Here is a 23,289-nt window from a genome sequence, read left to right as displayed (position 1 = left end):
TCTCTTAGGTCTTTTTTAGATTAAAAAAAATTCTATGTTCTATCTGGAAGTTAAGTTGAAAGAGAAAGAACAGGAAAGGAAAATTTTTGCTTTCAGCCAAGTCCTATTCCTAGAATGATTTGGGGTCCAAAATTTGAAAGCAAAAATGTAAGTGAGGATTATATTGCAATTGACTAGTTATAAAACCAAGGCCAGCTATGACTTGATCACAGGTTTTGTCACTTTTCAACATGGCAAACATACAGGCTCTCCCAGGTGCTTCAGGAACGAATGCTTCTGGGACTCTGCCTGGCACATCCTGCAACACAGGAGCTGACTCTTCACAGAAACACAGACTCTGATTCCTCTTCTTACCAGCTCCAGATAATTTCCCCCTTTTTATTTTAAAGCAAAAAGTACTGGTCTACGTATGTTTAGAAATGCACAAAACAAATCAAGAAATAAATTCATATGTGGAAGGACAGAAATGCTAGTCTTAAAATCCACGCAAAAACTTCCACTTTTATAAGCCTAGGAAGACAATATAAACAAATCAGAAGGAGTCAAACCTGCTGGCAGCAATTGCTAAATCTCTGTCATTTTCTAAATAACCTTCCTTGTGCTGAAAGGTATATGCAGTGACCGTTTCATCTCTCTCCTTTCTGGGACAGGGGGCTTTCTGTGTCTGCTTGAAACCGTCCCTAAATTCAAAGAGAATCACCTACTTTGTTTGACCTTTTTGATGATAAAATGAGTGGTTTCTTTACTTCTCAAGTCACTCCCTACTTCTGAGAAACTGATAACAATGACAAGTGTGGGAAACAAAGATTGGAACGATTTAAGTGCAAATTCTTTGAATAAATGCATCATTGCTGTTTCAAAAACCTATCCTATGTAAGAACTACCATATGACCCAGCAATCCCACTACTGAGCATATACCCAGAGAAAACCATAATTCCAAAAAACACATGCACCCCAGTGTTCATAGCAGCACTATTTACAATAGCCAGGACAAAAACCTGTTCTACGTAACAGGTCAACAGGATGCTTCCTCTACCCAGGGACCCTTCTGCAGTCACCCATGACCTCCATCCCTGCCCCTTCAAAAGCCCCTGTCTGCATCCAGCTACTGCTGCTGTGGCCTGGAGGGGCCTGACCTTCCACCTCTGCCCACCTGAATCCTCCTTAGCTTTCTAGGAAGCTCAAACCCTCCCTCCTCCGTGGCAAGCCTCTGCTCCCCTAATTTAAACAAGCTGGCACTCTCTGAGCACACCTGGCCCTTTCCTTGTAAGGTTTCTCTGACAGCATCTCCAATACATGCCTTATGCCTGGATCACATGCTACTCTGTTCCTCTCTCTCAGCCTCATGGCAGTGACTCTACAGCACAGTAGTTGCTCCACAATTATGAGTTCTGTGCAAAAACCATCTTCTGTCCTCATTTTTCTCCTGCACTGTGTTTACTCTGGAGTTGGCATTGTGATAGAGAACAAAGTAGTGCATTTTGATTGACTGATTGCCAGCTCTACAAGGGCACCAACGTGAAAAGGGCCCTGGCCACGCATATGTAGCCACTAAAAATTGCTGCATCATTTTTAATGAGATGAAATAAAGGTCAATGATGGACTGTTAAACAACAAATTCAGATTATAAGACCGTATGCAGAATGTGATCTCATGTTTGCATAATACATGTGTATGTATTGGCATAGGCATGTCTGTCTGTCTGATTTGTTATAAATGTAGAAAAAAAAAGGGAAAAAAAACACTGGAAGGCAGTGCACCAATGTGTTCATAGATTCATCACCGAGGACAGTATTGATGGTAATTTCTATTTTCTTCTTTGTACTTTTCTAGATTTTTCCTAAAATATTTGCAATGAGCATATACTACTTTGGAGTTAAATATTAGGCGTCATTTTATTTTATTTCATTTTATTAAGAAGCAAAGAGAGGTGAACAAGAGCTGTGAGTCACATCACCATCAACAAAGGACCAACTACTGAACACGTAGCTGCCATGGTACGTGGTCAGCACATGTGGGGAGAAGCAGCTACATAGAGTTTTGCTTAAGGACCAGGAATATGATTTTGCACGGCTAAGTATTCCTAAGCGTTCCATCACCTCTTCCTATGAACTTTCTCCTGGACCACAAGAGCTGGAGCTATTTGGGTCATTATGCTGAGACCAAGAGAAAAGAATGAGCTTAACTCTAGTTTCAGAACTAGGCCAACCGCTGTGGCCAACTGGGCCCAGCAGGGCACGCCTGCTCCCAGGGGACTCTCACTCAGTACCTCTCATCCTTTGCGTTCCAGCAGTGTGAAATGACGGATACTTTTAATACAAGAGACCTGTCATTTATTTATTAGCTGGGGACAGGCTCTGCAGCAGAGAAGGATGCATTATAAATCAACTCCTTTCTCAGTCATTAAAAATTAATCCAGTTCATAATGTAGAACGTCAGTAATTTCTTTATTAGAGCAGCATGTCGTTTTTTTTTTTTTTTCTTTTCTTCCAGGTTTTGTTTTTTACTTCCTCCCTTCCCTGAGGATATGTTTTTTTCTCACAGTGGGCTGGGTATAAATTACCCCGGGGAAAGGTATCAGGAAATATATCTTTTTCAGACAGGTTACAATGGAGCAGTGGAATCAAAGCTCTGCAGAAACGACCGTTGACCAATTTCCCCTCAGAAATATGTTCTTACGGAACCTTCCCATTTTGCCCCATGGAAGCTCATTTATGATATTCTTCTTTTGTTTCGGACCTACCGTGCATCAAAAATGCAAGGCATTTTAGGTCCTTGATAGGCTAGAGAGAAAGAAATACATAAGGCAGGTGATTTTAGGTGTGTTGGGAGGTCTTTGTGTCCCATCTGCTGCTGGTTGCTTCCTCACAGAGGGACCTGCATTAGCTTTTCTTTTTTTTTGCGATACGCGGGCCTCTCACTGTTGTGGCCTCTCCCGTTGCGGAGCACAGGCTCCGGACGCACAGGCTCAGCGGCCATGGCTCACGGGCCCAGCCGCTCCGCGGCATGTGGGATCTTCCCGGACTGGGGCACGAACCCGTGTCCCCTGCATCGGCAGGCAGACTCTCAACCACTGCGCCACCAGGGAAGCCCTTTTTTTTTTTTAACATCAATACATATTGATCTACTTTATTATTTTCAATGACTATATAATATTCCACTCTATAGATGCACCATCATTTTTTAAACTTGTTCCCTCTTGATGGGTCATTGGCTCTCACTGACAATATTTCCATGTAGCTTTTCTAATGTTTCCAAATTAATTTGGCATTCACCAAAAAAGATGTATGGGTATTAGAAGCCCAGGCCTAGAGCAGGAACCCTTCATATACCTCCCCCCTTTAGGCCTGGGATTCAAAGATGCCAAGCAGAACCAGACGATGCTGGAATATGCCAAGAGGCTGCAAAGCTGATCCTCTGAGAATGCTTCCCTTTGGTTCTTCCCCTGAGTGGCAGCTCTAAGAAATGCAAAAACTTGGAATTATAAAGAGGGTAACTTCTGTGCTCCCTGGCTTCAGAGGAAGTAAAAGGGAGAATCTAGAATATATGTGCATCTCCTCCCCACCTTGGGCACATTGAGAGGTTTGCAATGGTTGGGTCAACCAGATGACCTTCTCAGATGACCTACCAAGGGCTGTGTATGAAAGGAAGGGTACCTTTCCACACCTGCCTGCTCTGCCCTCTGGCAAGCTGTCCTGGTCCTGGGGGGTCTCCCCGAGACAAACAGTATGGCCCCAACCCAGGTTTCTGGCGTTGATATCTTTGTCAAACCAGCCACAACTGAGTTAACGCTCCTAAGTAACAAATCCCCACAAATCCCAAAGCACATATTTAAAATCTATTTTCAGAATTACACTGAGCATAATTCAACCAATCAATGAGCCATTAGGAGGTTAGTCCCAACATTTCTTCATTACCAGTGGCATTAGGGCCACCTGACTTAGCAGAATCCAATGCAAAGAGTTGCTGTGTCACCAGCAATTCTAGGTCTGGGGATGAAAGCTAACACAGTACCTGGTAAGAGGCCCAGCTGGCTACAATCTGGGTGACAAATTAAGCTACAGAGCCACCAGGGACAGGAGAAAAGGAAGCTTGGCCAAGAAAGAAGCCAATTTGACCCCAAGGACTCTCATTCTCTTCCTCCCAGTGTAGCTGCTGCATTCCCTCCACTGCCCATCGATTTTGGAACCCACTCTGGGAGGCCTGCCTTCCAGGCATCTGAAGCTCTAGATGACCTGCTGAGGTAGGAGTGAGGAGGGGGCTACCTACGTGGGAGCCGTGAAAGTGCTAGAAAGGGACTCCCTTCTGCTGACTCGATGGTGGGCACCATGGGTCATCCAAGCCAACATCTGTCTGACAATCTCCAAGCTCATCCTCAGTCTCCTGGAAGGTGGGGTGCAGGTGAAGTGGAGATCAGTTAATAGTGAGAGAACACAGCCTGGGCCAGGGCAAGAGGCATGTTCCTAAATCCCTGAGTTTGGATCCTGACTCCATCACTGACCAGCGAGTGACCTTGGACAAGTTCCTTAACTTCCCTGAGTCTGAGTTTCCCAATCTGTGAAATGGGGACCATAACACTTACATGACAAGTGGATTTAACGTAGACAGAAGGACTGATGAGGGGAAGAGAGGGTGGCAGGCTCTGTCGTACCACAGTTCTGTCATTGCCTAGCTCTGAGACTACAGGAAATGACTTAATCTCCCCAGTGCCTCGGTTTCCCTATCTACCAAATGGGGGAAGCAATAGCACCTATGGTTTTTGTAAGGATTAAACAATTTATCATATTTAAAGAGTTTTCAGTGCCAACAGTAAGCACTCCGCTGTGTACGATTTTATTATTATTTTCACCTGCTTAAAGCTCAGACCCCGGTCCTGAGTAGGTATTGAGAAGTACTGAGTAAATGTGATTTCTCCTCTCTTCACTACTCTGCCCCTTTCCTTCTCTTCACTAGCCCCTGCCCTCACCTACTCTCCAGAAACGATGCTTCCAAAGGATCATACAGCAGCTCCCAGGAATTCACACAGCTTGCTCAATCAAGATAATCGGATCCAGCTAAAACCACATGAAGAAATTTGTCTTTGCTTGGGCATATAAGTATAGCCTTGAAAATTAGCAGGACAATTTCCCAGACCAGAACAGTACTGACAACGACCACAAATTACCAGCTTGCTTTCCCTCAGCGGAGATAGACAGAGGAGGAGCAAAATTTGCGTGAGATCAATGTTCTCATCTTCCTCCTGCCACTTCTACCCCAAGAGGCCTCTGCGTACTCCTAGCAGAGCAGGAGTTGACCCTCGTAGAAGAACTGGGGTGGCGGGCAGTGTCATTTCTCACTTTCTTTCTTGCTAACAGACTCTGATTCTGTGGAGGGTATTCACACCCCTCCGGGCAGCCTTATGCCTCAGGGGAAGTGAGTTGCATCCCCAAGCCCAGGGGAGTATCTGGAGGAGCCTAGGTGTTTGTTTTAGTCCCATTTTCTTTATGGGTGACTGGCTTAAGAATAAACAGATGACATAATTCTGGCCAATGAGACAGGAGGGAACGGCTGCTTGGGAACTTGGGAAAAGGTTTTCTCAATTTCAATCAACCCACAAGAAGAGACAATTCTGTGCTGTCCCTGGGCCATGTGTTTGGTTGTGATGCCTGGAGCTCCTGCAACCATTCCGTAATCGTGACGGGAGCCAGCCTAGTGGTAAATCCAAACACAGAAAGGCAGAGGCAAGAGAATCTCAGAAAAGCAGAACTAGAGTCCTAATGTACTTCACCAGGAGCCTTCCCTACCTATTTTCTTGAGTTATGTGATGACCAATTGCCTTCTTGTTGAAGCCCAAGTGAGTCAGGATTGCCTAGTACTTTCAGCCAAAAGATCTGAACTGATACGATCAGTGTCCAAAACATGAGATATGTACACAAATATAAACAAGACCCATAAACATGTACATTTGTGTCTAAAAGTCCCATGTGTAGGTCTGCTGAGGAAGAATGAAGGGGCTGTGCACTTACGTATAAGAACAAGGAAAAAAGGAGGCCACTTGAGCAGCCAGGCATTAAAGCCCTAACTGTATAAAAGGTACCATATGGGGCTTCCCTGGTGGCGCAGTGGTTGAGAGACCGCCTGCTGATGCAGGGGACACGGGTTCATGCCCCAGTCTGGGAGGATCCCACATGCCACGGAGCAGCTAGGCCTGTGAGCCATGGCCGCTGAGCCTGCATGTCTGGAGCCTGTGCTCCGCAATGGGAGAGGCCACAACAGTGAGAGGCCCACGTACCGCAAAAAAAAAAAAAAAAAAAAAAAAAAAGGTACCATATGGGCACAGACATACAAGTAACTCAAGTGACGCACTTGGGCAGGTATATGGGGCAGCAGGGGCACTGCAGTTTCAACAAAATAATGTTTCCTGACAAGGGGGAAAGGCAAACAAAGACTATAAAACCAACACAAGAACCTCACCATGAATCTCTCCACCATCCCCTAGTCGCACCCACAGCTTTGCAGTCTCATAAACCCAAAAGGAAATTGGCCTGAGCACTCTGCTCATCTGCATTGATCGTTTCCTGACAACCAACATATTACAGTCCTGACTCCCAAGAGCATCTCTGTGGCTGCGGATCTGGGTGATAAACTGCTATTTCTTAGAGTTGGGGGAAAGAAATCATTGGAGGGAAATATTCTTATCTTTTCAGAAATAACTTCAAGCTTTGCAAACCTCTATTTTTGACACCATCAATCTGGTTTCCTCCAACAGCATATCTGAGGCAGGAATTATAACTATCGTTGTAAGAATGTCGTTGTCAAGGCAAGGATGGTCATGTATATGCCACTTAGGCAAGTTGACAGAGCCCTTTCAAATTCTCATGCCACGTCATCTCAAAAAATACCAGCTAAGGTGGTCACATTTTCTTATCTCAAGTTTAGAGATTATGGATGCCTTGCCCACAGTCATGTGGCTGCTGAGTCAGTGGGCTGGGACCAGGGTCTAGGACCATCCATACTCATCTTGCTTTCTTTTCTAATGAAAAGGGATCCCCTTCTTGAAATAAAGAGGTGCTTTGACCTTCCACCCAATGGTTTGGAAACAGTGGCTTGGGGGCAGCAGCTTGCATCTTGGATTGTGCGTTTCTCCTTAGAGACAGCTGCCTGAGATTCCAATCCTAAGTGGCAGATCTGCCTGGAAACAAGGAATGCAGTGAAATTTGGCCATGACCAGCATCTCAGGATCTGGGGGTTTAGGAAGTGTTAGAGGCACCTGCAAGAGTTTCTAGGCAGAGAATAACCAACAGAGACCCCTGATCCACTTGCATGAAGGGCACTTAGTGCTCTGCCAGAAATCCTGAAGAAGGTCACCATCCCGACTTGGGACATTCCCATGGAACTCAGCCACTTCCTGTCCCTCCCAGATGCTTGGGAAGAAATGGGACAGAACACGTGCCAAACAGGTTCAGGCCCATCTGGGCGCTCTGTCACATGAGTTATCACATCTGCTGGGGAGGCAAAAACAGAACCTCAAACCCCCAGAACAGTCCAGAATGCGATCCACTGAACATCTGCATCCACAGAGAGATGCTAACAAGTGTACCTCAAAAATCAAGTTCGGGGGTCCAATAAATTTGGGAAATGCTGCAGACCCAAGTGTTCTCCTACAAAATTGCAATGACCTTTACCATTAGAAGCTCTCAGAATCCCACAGGAAAACAAAAAACATATTCAATCCAAACTTACTTGACCATGGAACTTTTTTTTCTGAAAAACTCCCAGAGCACCATTTGGGAAATCCTGCGTTAAAGGCAGTTGGGGAGAAGACAGAGGGGCAGTTGCACTCAGGGTTTCTTGGCTAACAGGTGAGTAGAGCTTGGGTTTTTAATTACTGACCATTAAGAAGACAGCACAATGAGAAGGAGAACTTCCCAGCTCTTAGGCACATCTACCATCTGGAGTATGACTCATGTGCTCATTCGGAGGAAATGGAGATGATGACCATTTTCTCCTGGAAAGGGCTTCTGGAAAGAGAATACTAATAGGGACTGGACTAACAATAGCACCCCTTGCTGTCTCTAAGGATGGTGAGGGGGTTCTTTTTTCCTGTCTTTTAGCCTCTGCCCATAAAATAGGAATTTCTATCTCCTCAGAGACACAGGAAGTAACCCCCAGCTCTTCCCCCAACCTGTGTGCTTGGTCCCTCCCTGTGAAAAGTGAGTGATTTACCTGATGGGTGAGGTGGGCAGAGTCCATCATCTCTCATCATATTCTCTTCCAGGTAGGGCTAATGCCTGTGTGGTTTTCCAAGGAGCTCCTAAGCTTTCTGACTTCCAAAAATGAGGCAGACCATGACCCTCCATGCAACCAGATAGACAACATCTGCTCTGAGACCCAATTCCTGTCTGTGCATCCCAAGTTCAAAGCTTGGGAGAGGCATCAAGAAGCCCATTTTGGCTTTACTTCTAAACAACTTTCTTAAGTCTAGCAAGAAAGCCCAACTTTTGATTCCTATCTGATCGCTGTGTGGATTTCTCAGCTGGTTCAGAATGATCACCCTTAAAAACTCCCATCCAATTTAGATGCTTGAATCCAGTTGAAGGAAAAAAGAGTAAAGGTCTGGGAAATCTTGAGCTGGAGAGGATCTGTGGAGGGAAGTTAATCCTCCCACTCCTTGGAGACAAGACTGAGGCCAAAACATGCCAAGAAGACAAAGAGTCCTTCAGCTCCCAGGACTCTGGACAGGAAGGGAAGGACCCACTCCACATCTCACTCACTTTCAGCTGTTGGGTGCACCTTCCCCTGCATTCATGTTCCCCCACAAAATGACATGACTACAGGCTGGCTGAGGGTCTTATCATTCCTCACCTCCTCCACCACCATGAAGCACATGCTTACCCCCTAAATATTTTTAAAAGCCAATTACCGTGTATTTACAGTGAGCATAATTATACCTAATTACTTAATTAGCATGACTGCATGCAGCTACTAACTTTGAGTATGTGATTATGGCGGTGAAGCACAGAACATATGAGGTCATGAGAGTCTGTCCCTTTGGACTAGTTTGGTTACAGCTCCAAAGTACATGCTCAGCAATTTCTAGCGTTTCAGATAATTTGGGGGAAATGCAATCACATGATTTTTTTTAATCCTGGGATAGAGAAAAGAAATGGCAATATGCTATGCTTAGATTATGGCTAGATCTAAGGGATTTGGGAGTCAGTATCCACAGAGGTTACTCTCCAGGGACTGAAACCCTCAGGACAAGCTCAAGCATGTGGGCCCAGGACTCACTGCCTTGGCTTTCAAAATAACCCATTCTGGAATCATCTAGCTTTGTCTGGAAAGAAAAGAAACTGGTAATGTGTCTGAGCGCTCCTTTCCTCCTTGGGCTCACCAAACCTAACACCACAGCCTTCTCAGGGGTCTGCTACTTATTCTAACTGGATCTGAAAATAGGATTGAAGAAAAATCCAAGGGGAGCAATCCTAATTTTTGTTGTTTAGAATGTTCTATGAAAGACTGTCTGGCAAACAGAGTCTGGAGATAACCAATCGGTGAAAAGGGCTAAGGCAAAATATCACTATTACCTTCACCAAGATTCAACCTATGGTTCCCTTAATGGGGACCATCAAGATTCACCCAGCAGAATAAAGGAAGCGATGTATCAGAACGGCCCATGCCCACATTGGTCCTAATCTCTTCACGTCACATTTAGCCAGGCCTCCCTCCTACACCAACCAGAGGGGAGCAGACAGCAATCCCCCCACCCCCTATAAGCCAGCCTCCACTTCAGCTCCACTCCCAGAGGAAGAGCTCCTAGCCCAGCCCTGTAACCAGATACCATTCCTTCCATCAGGCAAGTCCATCAGGACTTCTGCTAGAGAAAAACCTAGAAAGGCATATTCTTCAGTAGCAGCAGCTACGACTGCTGTCTCTGCTCCTGGTTCCGGGGTGGGTGGCCTCCCAGACCAAGGAGCCCATTCTCCATATTTCATCTGCAAGTCCATTATGCTGAGCTAAGTGGCTGGGAATAAACACCCATCACTACCCTGTGCTAAGCAATGTTTGTTAGTATAGAAGGTGACAGAAATCTATATCATGCCGACGCACTATTAATACTGCATTATGTCCACGGGCTCCATGCTCCCCACCACAGCTGGTAAATCAGCTCTGGCAGTTCCTCCTCCAGAAAAGACAGGGCCTGTGGCTGATTGGCCCAGAAGAAGAGGAAGAGACAAGCCACTCCCTCACTCCTGATGTAGGAACCACTGGTCCCAGCTAAAGGGACACAGTTCACAGACCTACTGGTTCCAGCTTTGGTCACCTTTGTGGACGTCCTCGCCTTTTAGGCTGGTATGATAAGGGGAGTGCATAAAGCAATTGCCCTGAGGAAAGAGAGTGAGGACTGGACCTCCAAACAGCTGCAATGTAGCCAAAGAGAGGTAAGGAAGGGTGGGTCCTTCACCCTATCCCAGGGCCCACGTCAGAGTAGCTGGCACTTAATAAGAGCTCAATGGATGTTTGTTGACTGACTGAGGAATAAGGGAGAAAAGGGGGTTGGAGGGAACCAACACAGATGGGGTATCAACAGCCCAATGAGAACGACATGCTGTGAGGGACCCCAGGACAGAGCTGCCGGCTCAGCCAGGGAGGGCGAGTGACAGGCCTAAGAAAGCAGGATATAGAGGTGACCAGCCAGGAGAGGCTGAAGGTTGAGCGCACAGTTCAAAGTGTAGAGACTCACGTGGAAAACAGAGTCCTGAAGGCCTGAAAGGAGGCCCGAAAGACCAGGGCCAGATTGAAAATGACACATGGGGAAAGAGGAGGCATTAGCAAGGTTTCTGGGAAACCAAACAGAAAAGGGCTTGGATGCCCGAAGAGGTGAGGGTCACTGGGGGCTCCGGGTGGGCACCATAGAGAGTCACTGTGACAAACTGCTTTTGAGACGCTGTGAAGGCATGAGCACGCTGGTCAGAAAATCAAGGCGTCAGTTCTGTAGTCAATGTGGCAATTGGCCTCTGACCAATGACAAGTTAGAAGTGAAGTATGCTCACTATAGGCTAAGTAACTATCCAATGAGAATTATACCATCATCAGTTGCTGGTATAGTTTAGAGCAGAAGACATATAGATGCACACACTTGTGTGTACACACACATACATAGACACACTCGAGAAAGCACACAGAGTAGGTGGGTGTGCACTGACAAGTCCAAGAGACCCTGGGGCAGGAGCTAAGCAGTGGAGGCCAGTCTAATATGAAATGAAAAGATCCTAATCTGCCTTGGTACTGCCACCTGGAAGACAGTCTGGCTGTTTCTTACAAAGCTAAACATCCTCTTACCATGCGATGCAGCAATCGTGCACCTAGGCATTTATGCAAAAGAGTTGAAAACCTGTGTCCATGCAAAACCTGCACACAAATGTTTACAGCATCTTTATTCATAATTGCCCAAACTAGAAAGCAACTAAGATGTCTACTGTGGGTTGAGTTGTGTCCACCCACATCCCTCCAAAAAAACAGGTTGAATTCCTAACCCCCAATACCTTAGAATGTGACCTTATTTGGAAATAGGGTCATTGCAGATGTAATTAGTTAAGTCAAGATGAGGTCATACTGGAATAGGATGGGCCCCTAATCCAATATGGCTGGTGTTCTTATAAGAAGAAGGCCTTGTGAAGACAGACACACAGGGAAGATGCCATGTGAGGACAGAAGATTGGAGTGATGCAGTGGCAAGCCAAGGGGTACCAGCAAACCACCAAAAGCTGAGAACAGGGAAGAAGGATTCCCTTACAGGTTGCAGAGGGAGCAGAGTCCCCCGAGACCTTGATTTTAGGCTTCCAGCCTTCAGAACGACGAGCCAATACATTTCTATTGTTTGAAATCACACAGTTTGTGGTACTTGGCCACAGCAGCCCTTAGACACGAATACAATGTCCTTCAATAGCTGAATAGATAAACTATGGTAGAGCCATAGATGAAGTATTATTCAGTGATAAAAAGAAATAAGCAATCAAGCCACGAAAAGACATGGAAGAACTTTAAATGCACACTGCTAAGTGAAAGAAGCCAATCTGAGAAGGCTACATACTGTATGATTCCAGCTATAACGACATTCTGGAAAAGGCAAAACTGTGAAGACAGTAAAAAAGATTAATGGTTGCCAGGGGCTGGGGAGGGGAAATGAATCATGGACCACAGGAGAGTTTTAGGGTAGTGAACCTATTGTGTGTGATACTTAAATGATGGATACATGACACGATGCTCTTGTAAAGCCCATAGAACTATACAACACGAAGAGTAAACCCTGCTGTAAACTATGGACTTTAGTTAATGATAATATATCAATATTTGTTCTTCAATGGTAACAAATGTACCACACTAACGCCAGATGTTAATAATAGGGGAGATTTTGGTGGGGGAAGTGTGAGGGGGTAAATGGGAACACTCTGTACTTCCTGCTTAACTGTTCTGTAAAGCTAAACCTGCTCTAAATTTTTTTTTAAATTAAAAAACTGACTTATCCCCAGGGCCAAGTATTTCCTTATCTGAAGGCAACCATGGTCCCTTGGGAACTTGATTTTGGGGAAGAATTCAGAAAGGAGGATAAGTCCCAACAGCCAGACCAAGGCTGACCCAGCTTCATGACTATAGGGACCTTCAGCCAAGGTTGTCTTCCCCATAGGGCTGTCCTTATCCTGGAAACAGGGAGAACATCGAGCCTCCACAATACAGCATTCCTCAAAAGCCAGCTTCCCTGAGTCCAGGAGGTGGAGAGTAAATGCTTGTGGACCACTAGAATCCTAGGCAATGTGATCTGACAGGGAAAGGATGCATCCTGGAGTCAGTAGGTCTGGGTTTTCATCTCAGGCTCTCTCTTAACAGTTGTATGATCTGGGACAGGTCCCTTAAGCTCACTGAGCCTCAGTTTCTTTATCTATAAAATGGGTGTATTAGCCTCTCCCTCAGAGAGTGGGCGAAAGATTGCATGAGGTAAAAAATGGAAACCCCAGCCCAGGGCTTGGTCCAGAGGAGGCTGTCGATGCATATCAATGACCTTTCCCTCAGTCTGTGACATCTCTCAAGAGCCTGCGCCTGGAATGAAGACACACTCACCAAGCATCATCTGACACACGGTTGGTTGGTATCTTCTCCAACCCTAGTCCCATGCTGTGCTTCCACAGACAATGGAGACTGGTAACACAGGGGACTTCCCTGGTGGTCCAGTGGTAAAGAATCTGCCTTTCAACGCAGGGGATGCAGGTTCGATCCCTGGTCAGGGAACTAAGATCCCAAATGTCGCGGGGCAACTAAGCCCGAGCGCCACAACTACTGAGCTCACGTGCCTCAACGAGAGAAGAAAAAACCTGCACGCCACAACTAGAGAGAAGCCTGTGCTCTGCAACTAGAGAAAAGCCCGCGCACCGCAATGAGAGATCCCACGTGCTGCAACTAAGACCAGATGCAGCCAGAAATAAAAATAAATAAGTAAATAAATAAAGGAAAAATTAAAAAAAAAAAGACTGGTGACACTTAAGAGCTACTTCCTGGAATAAGTTCAAAGGCAGGTTTGGGAAACAGGACCCACATCTTTGAGAAGGGACAGGAGGACCTAAGATTTTACTCAAAATCATGCAAGACTACTGTGCATGGCTTTTCCTCTAAGCCGTGGGTTCCCAGGAGGGAAAGGTCACTTTGCAATAGAATGGGCCTAGGAAGAACTCACAGGTGGTTGGAAGTGAGCCAGATGCCCAGTGACGAGTAGGTACAGGAAGGAAGAAAAGGGAGTGAGGGGATGCGGGGAGGGAGATGGGCATTTCAAGCGGGAATTACACTGTGGTAACAGTCGGAGGTGTGAGCTTGGAGGGAGACCTGGAAAGAAGTGACTAGGGGTAGAGGCTGGTGCATCAGCAGCAGAAAGGAGCAAGGTGACTGACACGAGGCCCCGGAAGTGGCCCCAAGGGGGCAGAGGGTCCCATCCTGCAACTTGGAGATCAGCCCCGGTGGCAGTAAGCCCCTGAGGGTAGGGACCATGCATGCCTTGTTCCCCACTGTTTCCAAAGCTGAAAAGAAGGCCTGACACAAACCCTCAATGAATATTTATTGAATAGATGAAAGGGAGAAAAATCAGCACTGAGTGAATGACTCAGATGCTAACGAAGAGGAGGGACCCAAAGGAATATGCTCAAGTTTTACCAAGAGAACTCAGGGGCTCCTGGGGAAACAGAGCTACGAGACAGGGAACGTGAAGAGGTATAGTGCTGAGTGGGAGGGGACAATGTCTGAAAGGGGAGGTGAGAGCAAAGGATGGCTGGCCAGGGTCAGGGAGAGTCCCTGACTACAGGCCCACCAGGAGGGGAGAGGTCAAAGGGAGGGGTGGAGAGCTGGGAATGCTAACCCCAGGAAGATGGGGCACCGTACCCTCTGAGACAGAAACAACCTGAGAATAAAGGCAGACAGCCTGGCCTGGGGACAGAGGGCAGGAGGGGAGTGTGACACAGCTTAGCACCCCCAGCTGGCCTCTGCTCTCTCAACCAAGAGGCAAGTTGTCCTCTGAAAATGGGTTTGGGAAAAGGGGATGAACAGAGAACCCCAGGGCCTTGAACAGAGAGCCAAGGAGCCTTCCAACCGAGCAACGGGCAAAAGCCAAAGCATGACTCCTAACACAGCCGCCTGCAGTCCAGCCCAGCACAGGCACCACAACTGCAGCCCAGAGCAGTCACAAGGGGGACAAAAGTCACCTAGTACCCAACGTTGCTACAAATAGCTTGAAACTTCTCCCCAGTGACCCACCTAGACCGGCCCCTTGCTGTCTCATTCAGAAGGACCTAGCCTCAAATTGGCTGTGTGACATGGAGGGCTGTACCGGTTTCCTGATGCTTTCGAGCATCAGGGAGCTTTAAATAAATAATGAGGGCGGCCTCACTAGACTGCAGATTCTATATCCAACCCCGAAGAGCAGCATCTTTATTCAGCTCTTCCAGAACCCCTGGAAAGGCCGAATAAATTTAGGATAAAGACAATGCCAAACGCAGAGGACTCGGGAACACAGGTGAGGGGCTGCAAGCACCTGGTAACGGATGGTACTAGGTGAGCTCTCAACATCCTCGCAGCCCTGACACACTATGAAAACTGCTATGGACCAGACTGAAGACAGAGAGAAAGTGAGAGGCCAGGAGAGGAGCAGCGTCTTAATCACTCCAGCCAGAAAGCTCCCACCATTATGATAAACACGTGTGTAAAGAAAGAAAAGCACTTCTGTGCTAAATCCATCACCGGAGGACTGGCGGAAATGAGGCCTAAAGTCAGGTAGCTATGTCCCTGCGACTTCTTCCCACAGTCCGCATTGTTAAATGGGACGAGTGAAGGGACTCAGATGGGAGACCCCCCACCCCGGGGCCCCAAGATATGAGCATTTCTCCACCCTTAATCCCCTGCTTCTTGCCATCCCCCACCAAAGGAGTGACCCCAGCCCCGTCTGCAGCAGCATAAACGTTCACTGCTTATTTATCCGCCAAGGCGCATGTGGTTTTAATTATTTATGATAGTGTTTCATCGCACATGGGGATGTGCCTTGGAGTCCCTTCCCTTGACTGATGAAGCCTTTGTAATCAGAGACCTGCTGCTTCCCAGCCGGTAAATCTCAGCGAGGAGAGGGCCAGGCGCTCCCTTCCAGGACTGTGTGAGTCAGTCATGGATTCAAAGAGGGCGGATTAGCCAAATCCGGTTACAAGGCTCCTGCACGTTGTTTGTCCTTGCCACACATGTTTTCTGAAAACAATTAAGAGCCACCCGCTGAGAGGACAAAACGTACCGCTTCCCTGAAAAGGGTATCTTCCCTAATATCAGAGGGTTTGGATAAGCTGGATTCATCCAGGGATTCTGCTCTGATGAGGTCTTGTTTGTTCCCTCCTCCCTCAAGTCTTGTCACTAAACCTGCTTCCTCTCTGTCTCCACCGACCCCTTCCTGTGTACACAGAAGTGCTGTCTGGACGTAGAAAGGCCGCCTGCTTTGAGTCACAAACACAAGGAGCTGTGGAGACGCTTCTCCTCTGCACTGTTTCCCAGGGCAACAGCTCCTTGGCTGGGAGCTGGGTCCTGACATCAAAGGACACTCAGAACCGACCGGTCTCTCCACGGTGCCCACTTATTCTGATGGCCCAGAAGGATCTTCCTCCCCACATGCCAGATTCGCCCCATCTGGAAACTATGCCACCACCTGGTATCAGGAGCCCACGGGACCCTACTCTACCCCAGGGCCCAGAGTTTCCACTACAGGGAACAAAGCCCATCCTCATTTTTCCCGGATTCTGTCTTTATGAATTCACCTACTCGCTACAATTTATGTGCAACCCCAGAACATACACACACACAGCGCTTTCACAGTCATTCACAAACATTCGAGAAGTGGTGACAAATTTGAGTCACCCCACATGCACATTCCCAGCTGAGGTTAAAAAGCCATGCTCTGCTTTCTCGTTTCATCTCTCATACTGTAAACAAGTGTCCTTCTCGTGGTCTATCCAATGCCACCTTCTTTGCATATTTGTGCTTTTCGTGGGTGAGATCTCAGTTTAAAGCAGCCGCAAGCATAGTGCTGAAGCTCTGTCTAGTGTTCCTATGAGTGAGAAGGCTGCGATGTGCCTTATGGAGAAAAGAGGTGTGTGTGATAAGCTTTGTTCAGGCATGAGTCATAGTGCTGTTGGCCACTATAAGTTCAATGTTAAGGAACCAACAGTATGTATTAAGGTGTCTTTAAACAGAAGCACACATAATACAGGTTACATCTTGATCAGCTGATAAAAGTGTTGTGACCAGAGGCTTGCATGAACCTAACCCTGGATTCCCCCTTAGGAACAATGGTCCAGTGTTCGCTAATTTAGTGGTCAAAGTGACTTTACAGAATACTTGGAATAACGAGAATCAGTTGTATATTCAACAGCAATGCCAAGCCTCTATTCAAATACCAATATCACTCTAGAAAGCTCAGCAGCGCCAACCTTGGACCGAGCTTGGACCCATGCTACCATCCCAGAAGGGCTTTCCTCCCAGCCTCACCGAGGTCAGTCCAGGATGACCCTGATGTGAGGTGAGAGCTTTAGCCAGAGTAGAACCATTCTTGGCACTGTCTTCCCCACTGTTTATCTGAAATGCAGGTATCTTTCTTCCCTTGCCCAGCCCTGGTCCAGAACCCAAGTACCCTTCCTCTAACTGGTACTGATGGGGGAGTCTGATAAACACTGAGACAGATTCTGGAGGATAATCAAGGTTGGGAGGTAAATGATGACCTTACCCTGATTCTAGCCCAGTCCCTCCCCCTGTGGCAATCCTCTCACTAAAAACAGAGGCAGAAACACAGAAGCCAAGGTGGACAGGGTGGCTGGATGCCCACTCTGCTATAAGATGGACGAGAGGGGGCAGCAAGAGTTCTGTGAGCTACAAAGAGCATAGCCCAAGTATAGAGAGCTCCACCAGCAGGGAGAGCAAGACCAGAGGCATTTCTTCCTAGGCTGACCTGGGACCAGCTGACCAGACAAAGAGAACAGATTGGCAGAAGCCCCCGGGGCAGGGAAGGGGGACTCAGCCTCCCAGAGCCTCCGGTTTCCTGTCTGTAGATGAGGCCTTAACCTACCCCATCCCTTCTGTCCCTTCTAGCTCTAAGGCACTCTCCAGGTGTCTCTGTTCCCTCTCCTGACATAGCTGACCGTTTCTTGGGAGCAGAAGCCGTGGGAGGGGAGGGGTGTGCACTGTAGTCGCTGAGCCTAGATTGAGCCTGGGGACACAGCAAGGGAAACAGCTGCTGGATGGAGGACTAAGCCACGGAGGCACCAGGAACGGGGAGAGGCCCTAGCAGACTCAGCAGAAATACAAAGGGAGGGGCTGAACCACCAGGAGGGAAGAGAGATAAGGAAGCAGGTGCCCTGAGCCCTCTGATCTGAAGGAGACATCTGTAGCGGGAAGGGGAAGGGTCCTAGCACCGGGGCCATGATTTGATTCTCAGAACGTGCACTTCGGGGCACTGGAGGGGCAGCTAGAGAGAGGTTTCCATTCGAAAGGTCTTCACCGCCCCTCACTCCCTTCCCCTCTAGTGGAGGCTGGGGCAGCGGGTCTGACGACCTCAGGGGCTGTTGTCTGGACAGAGTCAGGGTACATTTCCTGAATACACAGGCCAGGTGCACAGGTACAACCAGCCGTGTCTGTGCCCCCTGCCTTACTGGGAGCACCTCTCCAGGTGGGGCTGGGCCTCCTGCCTCCAGGCTGCTCCCCGCCCCGCCCCGAGCCCGCTCTGCCCAGGAGACTCTGTCCCAGTGGTGTCCCCTCGCCCAGGCTATTCTTCAAGTTTTGAAACAAAGAGGGAGGGTCTCTTAGAGAGTGGGAGGTTAGCAGGTGGTAGGTCACCCCAGAAGGTTCCAGAACCCCAGCTACGTGGTCTATCGCCATGCCACCCTCCCTCCCCAGAAGGGACAACATTCTACTGTGGTACTCACATGTGTCTGGCTTGTGGCAGTTGTGTCCCTGACGGAAGTACTGGGGGTTCTCAATGACCGGGATGCGAGTCATGCCGATGACCACTGTGTCCGGCCCGGCATCCAGGGACGAGGGCGTGGTGATGCCATGGTTGATGTGATGCAGCGGGCTGGCTGAGTCCTCCTCGCCACTGATGACAGCCACAGGGCCTGCACACACCAGGAGAGACACAGGACCCCGGTGAAGTCACATCCAGCCAGTGCCCAGCCCTGCCCACAGACCTTTTCACTCTTTTTCCCACCACATTTTCCATAGGAGCAAAATCCACTGGAAGAGTATCCCCTGAATGCTCTGGATTCTGAATTGAGAATAACCCCTTAATTCTCTTTCACGAGAGGGAGAAAAATCTACCTCATCACACCATGGAAACAGCTGCAAAATAAGAGTGAATCTAAATGATTATGATATGAAGTATTCCCACTTCCCCCAATCCAAGTTAGTTCAAAATAATTAAAAGTTCAAATAAGTTTCTTTGCTTATATAACAACAGGATTTTAAAAATGACCTAGCGGTAGTATGCAGCCTGTCCCTTGTCTCTTCAAGAGCTTTCAAAACTACTGATGCTGGGTCCCACCCTCAAAGATTCTGATTCAGTTGGTCTGGGGATGCAACCTGGGCATCAGGATTTAAAAGCTCCCTTGTGAGTCCCAAGTCCAGCTAAGATCTGGAGCCTCTCTTTAGGACCTTGGAGGCTGAGAAACTTTTCAGAGTGGCCATCAGATGCCCACAGGAGTATGAAGTAACTTTCCCTGGATTCTGCTATCAACCCTCCCCGGCCCACAGACAGGCGAGCCCAATGTGGGCTTGGATCTAACTCCGGCCAGCTTCCACAAGTGACAGCACTCAGGCTGCAATACTATTAGCCTACAGACAGCTGGGCTAGCTGACCCACTCTTGAAAGTTCCATATTTGCCCCAATGGCTTCAGAGAACACCATTTGCATCTTCACCAACCCTAACGCCACCATATTCTAACCCAAAGAAGAAAACCAGTAAATAAGGTGATTTGCGAACACAAGTTGAGAAAGATGATTAATGCTGCTGTCTTGGTAGAGAAATGATTCTGTTTGGTGGTGTGATTCTCCCACAAGTACAAATAAAACTCCTGTAAAGTGAATTAGCTGTGACTGTTTGTGGCTTTCTACAAGTGGCATTTTAAATGGCTGCTTTGCAAGACACATGGTCCCAAGACAAAGCACCTGCTGTGGTTTGGTTTTGCAGCTTTTGAACAATATTTCCACTGCAGAAATCCACTTACATCTTACTGAAGTTTATGGGGAGAATATTTCCCATCAGATAGCAAGGTGAAGCGCCAATGAGGCAGAACTAAATGGAGGATGGGTAAATGCAAACTGAGGACCCTGAATTCCACTCCGTCCGCACAGACAGGCTTATTTCAATCCACGACAAATGTCTGACTGTGCTTGGAGACCATGTGAAAAAAGTAGCAGTAAGGGGTTGCCCAAATACTCGAAGGCATCACGTGCCTTGCAAAAAGAGGCCAGTCCTCGAAAATACCCTGTAAACTTTTCTGAAACACTTCACAGTGATTTCCAGTTAAACATGGAATGCTGAACACTGGTCTATAGCCTGCTCACCCCAAATGCTATTAACATACAAAGGAATTAAAGAAATATTGGTGCACAAAGAGGAAGAGGGGAGACAAGAGGAAATGAGGTATTTCAACAACGTTTTGGAAGTTGAGAAACCAAAGGACGAAAAGCTCGCTTACAGAGAGGAGGAAGATAGGGAAGAAAGGACCACCAGGTCTGTGGCAGGGAATCATGACAGGAAGTCAGTTCTGCTGGGGAGACCCAGTACTTGAAGGGTCAGGGGACCAAGGAAGGCTGCAGTGAGGCTTGGGGCTGGAACAAGTCGCCCCGGCCATCACCTCCCCCCACATCCATCAGAGTCTAGTGGTTTCATCCCAGAGAAATTGAACCTGAAACATTCAGGGGAGGGCTGCGGTGAAGCACGAGGCAGAGCTCCTTCTTCTTGCTCCTAAAACAACAGAAACGGGACTTCCCTGGTTGTCCAGTGGTTAAGAATCCTCCTTCCAACACAGGGGACATGGGATCGATCCCTAGTCAGGGAACTAAGATCCCACATGCTGTGGGGCAACTAAGCCCACGCACTCGAGAGCCCATGTGCCACAACTACTGAGCCCATGTGCTCTGGTGCCCGCTTGCCGCAACTAGAGAAGCCCACGTGCCACAAGGAAGAGTCTGAGCAATGCAACGAAAGATCCCGCATGCTGCAGTGAAGATCCCGCATGCCGCAACTAAGAGCTGACGCAGCCAAATAAATAAAAAAATATTTTAAAAATAATAAATAAAACAACAGAAACCAGGAACAACACTGCTTACCCAGCCACCTCACCCTTGGTCTTGCCTCAAATACCACCACCCCAGAGGAGATTAGAGAATGCTTCTCTGGAGAAACTAAATGCCTTAAAATGGACTTCTGGAGAGTGACATGTGAGGGTCTCCCAAGGAAGTCAAGCTTACATGGCAATCATGCCTTAGTGAAGCGGGACAGTTGACAAGCTCCGCCGTGCACACAAAGCAGGATCTTATTAGCTTTCTAGTGTTCAGTTCCTAAATACGAAGAAACAGTCCAGGATCACCAGACACTTCAGCAAAGCTTCAGCATGAAAGAGGGGCACAAGACACACAATCAGGGACCTGCAGGAAGCAGAGGCAATTCAGGGAGCAGAAGACTTTTTAAAAAATATCTTCAGAAAGATAAATGAAGACATTGCATCCAGAAAACAAGATGATACTTTAAAATGACCAATTAGAAGGCAAGAAAGAATCCTTGAGAATTGTGATCATCAAAATTTGAAAGTCATAGAAGAATGGAAGATAAGTCAAGAAAATGTCCCAGAAAGTCAAACAAAAAGGAAAAAGGTGGTAAATAGGAAAGAAAAGATATGAAAATTAAAGACTCGATCTAGAGATCCAACATCTGATTAAAAGGAGAGAGAAAGAGAGAGACAGAGGGAGAGGGACAGAAAGAGAAAGATTGAAAGGCCAAAATAAAAAAATATGGAAAAATTTGCCTAAAATATTATCTACGCAGTTCCCAGAACAATTAACACATACACAAGAGCATGCATGCATGCACATGCGTGCACGCGGGTGCATACACACACACACACACACACACACATCAAGACACAAAGTTATGAAATGCCAGAACCATGAGGATAAAGAGAAGATGCTAAGAGCTTCCAGGAGGATGGGACAGGTCATATTTCAAAAGGAACAGGAATCAGAAAGACAGCCTAATTCTCCATAAAAACCTAATACTGTTACTGTAACTGAGCAAATCCCTTCAAAATTCTGATGGACAAATTTTCAACCTAGAATTCTATACCTAAAAATGTATCCACCCATAGTAAGGGCAAAAGGGACATATTTGCTGACATGTAAAAATTTACCTCACCCTTTCTTAGGAAGTGACGTGAAGTGGAAGGTTCAGCAAAACAAAGGGGCAAAAAAGGAAAGGGGAGTCAGGGATCCAGTTCCCAAAAGACCAAACAACAGAAGGCCCCCGACACACTGGCCCTTTCTGTTCTCAGCATTACAGGACATGGGTTGTTACAGCAACATGGAGGAAGGACACCAAATCAGGAGGAGTTTGGAGAAGACAGAACATTGGACATTCGAATCTGCTTTCATCAAGTCAATGGACAAAGCGAGTGAGCAACAAAATGGTCCAAAAGCCTGTGCTTTAAAACAGTGTCAGCTTTCTCGGCATTATTTATTCTGGAATCTGAAAAGGGCTGGGGAAAGAGCCATGGGTAGAAGTGTCCTTCTATAGTCTCCCAAGCCATGGAGAGGATGGATGGGGAGGCCCACAAAGACCCAACAGAAATAAAAGAATAAAGCAGACTAAGGAGCCCTGGAGGACCCACTACTTAAAATGCAGATGGAGAAAGGGGAGCTGAAAAAGGAGAATGAGAAGAAATGGCCAGAGAAGGCTGTTGTCTTAGAAGTCAAAGTAGGAGAACTTCTGGAAGCTGAAGAGTATCATATACAGAGGCCAAGTAAGATGAAGAATGAAATCAGGCCACTGCGTTTGACAATAAGAAGGCGGCTTTAATGAGAACAGTTTCCATAGAACAGTAGAGGAAAATATCATATTATAGTGGGTTGAAGAGCTAGAGAAATCACCATCACCATCATCATCATTTTTATCATTGAGTGCTTCCTATGTATCATGCTCTGGAAAGGTAACTTCTTTATCTTTATACCTTTATACCTTTATGTGCAACCAGCATCCACTCCAAGAATCAATTTCCCTTCCCAAGTCTGGCTGATTCTCCTGTCCCTTGCCTCAGGGGGAAACCCACAGACCTGTGGTCCCTCTGGGAAAGGAAGCATTTCTTCTCACCTGAATATCCACAGAAAAGAATTTATTAAGATACAAAGAAGGGACAAGTAATTCAGGGGACATCTCAGCTGTGTGGGGAGCTCTCTTCTATTTTCTGAGCCCTAAGGCAGGTCAGGAGGAGTCAAGCTTGCTGTCTTCTGAGCTCTCAACACACACACACACGTCTAGTTATCTGTGATGGGCCTCTCTGTTGTCACTAATCCATTCCTAATTGCACATTTATTTTGGTATGCAGCACTAATAAACAAAAAGAAGGAAACGGGTTTATAGCCCTTCTGGTAAGTTCAAGCTTTTGAGAGAGACCTGAGGGAAGACAGGTCTGCTCAGACACTCCCATCACAGGATTCTCTTCCCAAATAGGTGGCTTTTTTTCCCTTCAGA

The 23,289-nt window shown here is 47.1% G+C and overlaps 1 protein-coding gene across 6 annotated transcripts in view; it reads right to left on the bottom strand.

The window, feature by feature from the left end:
* NTRK3 (neurotrophic receptor tyrosine kinase 3) overlaps positions 1–23,289 on the bottom strand; it is a gene marked incomplete at its 3' end in the record, with an annotated part of 367,342 nt that overhangs the window by 124,410 nt on the left and 219,643 nt on the right. For all 6 annotated transcript variants that reach the window (XM_081228488.1, XM_081228489.1, XM_081228490.1 and 3 more), the window contains one exon: positions 18,472–18,660. In XM_081228488.1, coding sequence (XP_081084614.1) covers positions 18,472–18,660 — 189 coding nt within the window. The remainder of the gene's footprint in view (positions 1–18,471; positions 18,661–23,289) is intronic.

This window comes from Mesoplodon bidens, assembly GCF_964165515.1.
Source record: "Mesoplodon bidens genome assembly, chromosome: 3".
Classification (NCBI taxonomy): domain Eukaryota; kingdom Metazoa; phylum Chordata; class Mammalia; order Artiodactyla; family Ziphiidae; genus Mesoplodon; species Mesoplodon bidens.
This window is presented reverse-complemented; position numbering and strand designations above follow the sequence as displayed.